We start from the raw sequence: 2,570 nt of genomic DNA, 5'->3' as shown, positions 1-2,570 counted from the left end.
GTTGTTTGGCGGGTCCGGGCTGGGGATTCGAGCCCGCCACCTTAGGTGTACGTGGCTGGCGCCTTAGCCGGTTGAGCTATAGGCGCTGAGCCTTGAAGGATTCTTAATAAAATAAAAGTTAAGAACAAGGACAAATGAGAAAACTTTTCTGCCTCACGCACATATATACACATACACACAAAACACTACCTCTGGGGTGAAGGTGAAGTTCTGGGAAGCTTGCTTTAAGATCTCCACTGCTTCAGTATACGAAATGCTGGAGGCAAAGAGGGTAAAAGCAGAGAAAGGTCAATATCACAAGCTGCTGTTAAACTAGTCCATCTTAAACTAGAAAAAATCTATTCTCATATCATCTGCAAGGTTATAAAGGAGTAATGAATAGTCAGAAATTGAGGCTGATCTAACCCTATGAAGAGAAGTGGCTGTTCAATAACCCCGCTCCTGATCAAAGTGCAATGTACATAAAGGAACCAGTCATTAAGTAGGGTTTTTCTCTGAATTCATGCTGTGCCCTTGGTATGAATTAAGGTTGAAAGAACAAAAGACTTTCCTCTCAGTCATCATTTAATTTATCTAACAAACATTTACTTGGCACTTACTAGGTGCTAGGCACCATTTTAGGCACTCCTGATACAGTAAACAAAAATAAAGCTCTTTTTCATGGAGCCAATACTCCTCTGTGTGTGTGTGTGTGTGTGTGTGAGAGAGAGAGAGAGAGATGGAGTAGGGAGGGGAGAGACAGATAAATAGGTGACTATCAGTGTTACGAAGAAAAAATAAAGCAGTCTGAAGACAGAAGGTGTTGAGGGTACCATTTTAGATAAAGAAAGGCCTCCCTGAATTGATGACATCTGAACAGAAACCTGCATCCAGTCAGGCAATGAACCACACAGGTGTAATGGAAGGCGTATTCCAGGTGAAATGAGCAGTAAGTACAAGGACCCAAAGTGAGGAACAGTTCAGTTTGCTCAAGGAACCTAAAGGTCCGTGGGACTGGAGTGTACTGAGCAAGGGGAGGAATGCCAGATTACACAGGAAAGTCAGTCAGGAAAGGCAGTCAGAAGTTGGATCATATAGACTTTTTCAGGCCACAGTATAGGTTTAGTGAATTAGAAGGCCGGCTCGGCGCCTGTGGCTCAAGTGGCTAAGGCGCCAGCCACATACACCTAAGGTGGCGGGTTCGAATCCCCAGCCTGGGCCCACCAAACAACAATGATGGCTGCAACGGCCAGGCGTTGTGGTGGGTGCCTGTGGTCCCAGCTACTTGGGAGGCTGAGGCAGGAGACTCGCTTGAGCCCAGGAGTTGGAGGTTGCTGTGAGCGTGATGCCATGGCACTCTACCCAGGAGGATAGCTTGAGGCTCCGTCTCAAAAAAAAAAAAAAAAAGAATTAGAAGGCCAGGAGTGTTGGCTCACACCTGTAATCCTAACACTCTGGGAGGCCAAGGAGGGTGGATCCTTCGAGTTCAGGAGTTGGACACCAGCCTGACCAAGAGTGAGACCATGTCTCTACTAAAACCAGAAAAACTAGCAGAGTGTCGTGGTGGGTGCCTGTAGTCCTGGCTACTGGGGAGACTGAGGCAAGATCAGCTGAACCAAAGAGATTGAGGTTGCTATAAGCTATGGTGATGTCACAGCTCTCTGCCTGGATAACAGAGGAAACTTTGTCTCAAAAAAATAAAAAATAAAAACATTTAAAGAAAGACTCTTTAAGAAAAGTATTATTGCTTCTCTCAATAATGTACCCTCACACCCAAAGTAAGCCAAACTAAGAATTTGTTTTAACTGTGTGAAGAGGTAATATATAACACAGATTAAAAAAATCAAGATGAATCAAAGAATACACATCCCCTTTCATCTTGGTCCTATGCCACCCAGTTCCTCTCCTTTACACAATCACGGGTACTGCTTTCTTGAATATCCTTTCAGAGGAATGAATATATATATAGTCACATATATGTGTATATACATGTACATCTGTATATATGTATATTCATATATAGAGATATATATGTAAGCAAGTATTAATATACAACTTCCCTTCTTTTTTATAAATGTCAGCCATAACATATATACTATATACATTCTTTTCTGCCTTACTTTACTTGGTAATATATCTTTCAGATTTTTCTATGAATATATAGTATATAAAAAATTTCTCCATTTTTCTGCATTACCTAATATTCCATTTTGTGGCTGTGTCATATTTAGTATAGCCAAATGATTTTATATTTCATATTTCTAATCTTGCTACTACAAATCATGACCACATGTACCTAATTAATGCTACTACAAATAATTCTTATACACTAATTTTATCCATGAAAAGTAAAATTGTTGGGATCAATAATTTGCAACCTTTATATTTTCTGCAAGATTTTGTCAAAGATATTACTCCTTTTTTAATAGGGTTATGCCAATTTATGCCTACCAGTAACATATGAAAATGTCAGTTTCCTTGTAAACTGCAGGGAAAATACTGTGATGGTATTTTGGATGATTAAAAAAAAGTAGTCGGAGTGGTGGGCAATGCCTGTGGCTCAAAGGAGTAGGGTGCCAGCCCCATGTACC

At 40.8% G+C, this 2,570-nt stretch overlaps 1 protein-coding gene across 2 annotated transcripts in view; it reads right to left on the bottom strand.

The window, feature by feature from the left end:
- The window catches only part of NARS2 (asparaginyl-tRNA synthetase 2, mitochondrial), a 160,685-nt gene that overhangs the window by 34,837 nt on the left and 123,278 nt on the right, over window positions 1–2,570 (bottom strand). For both annotated transcript variants that reach the window (XM_012804174.2, XM_023511853.1), the window contains exon 10: window positions 190–256. In XM_012804174.2, the coding sequence (XP_012659628.1) occupies window positions 190–256 (67 nt within the window). The remainder of the gene's footprint in view (window positions 1–189; window positions 257–2,570) is intronic.

Source organism: Otolemur garnettii, unplaced genomic scaffold, assembly GCF_000181295.1.
Source record: "Otolemur garnettii isolate 467f Iridium unplaced genomic scaffold, OtoGar3 scaffold00001, whole genome shotgun sequence".
In the NCBI taxonomy this organism is placed as follows: Eukaryota; Metazoa; Chordata; class Mammalia; order Primates; family Galagidae; genus Otolemur; species Otolemur garnettii.
Note: the sequence above shows the minus strand (reverse complement) of the source record. Positions and strands in the feature narration are given on the sequence as shown.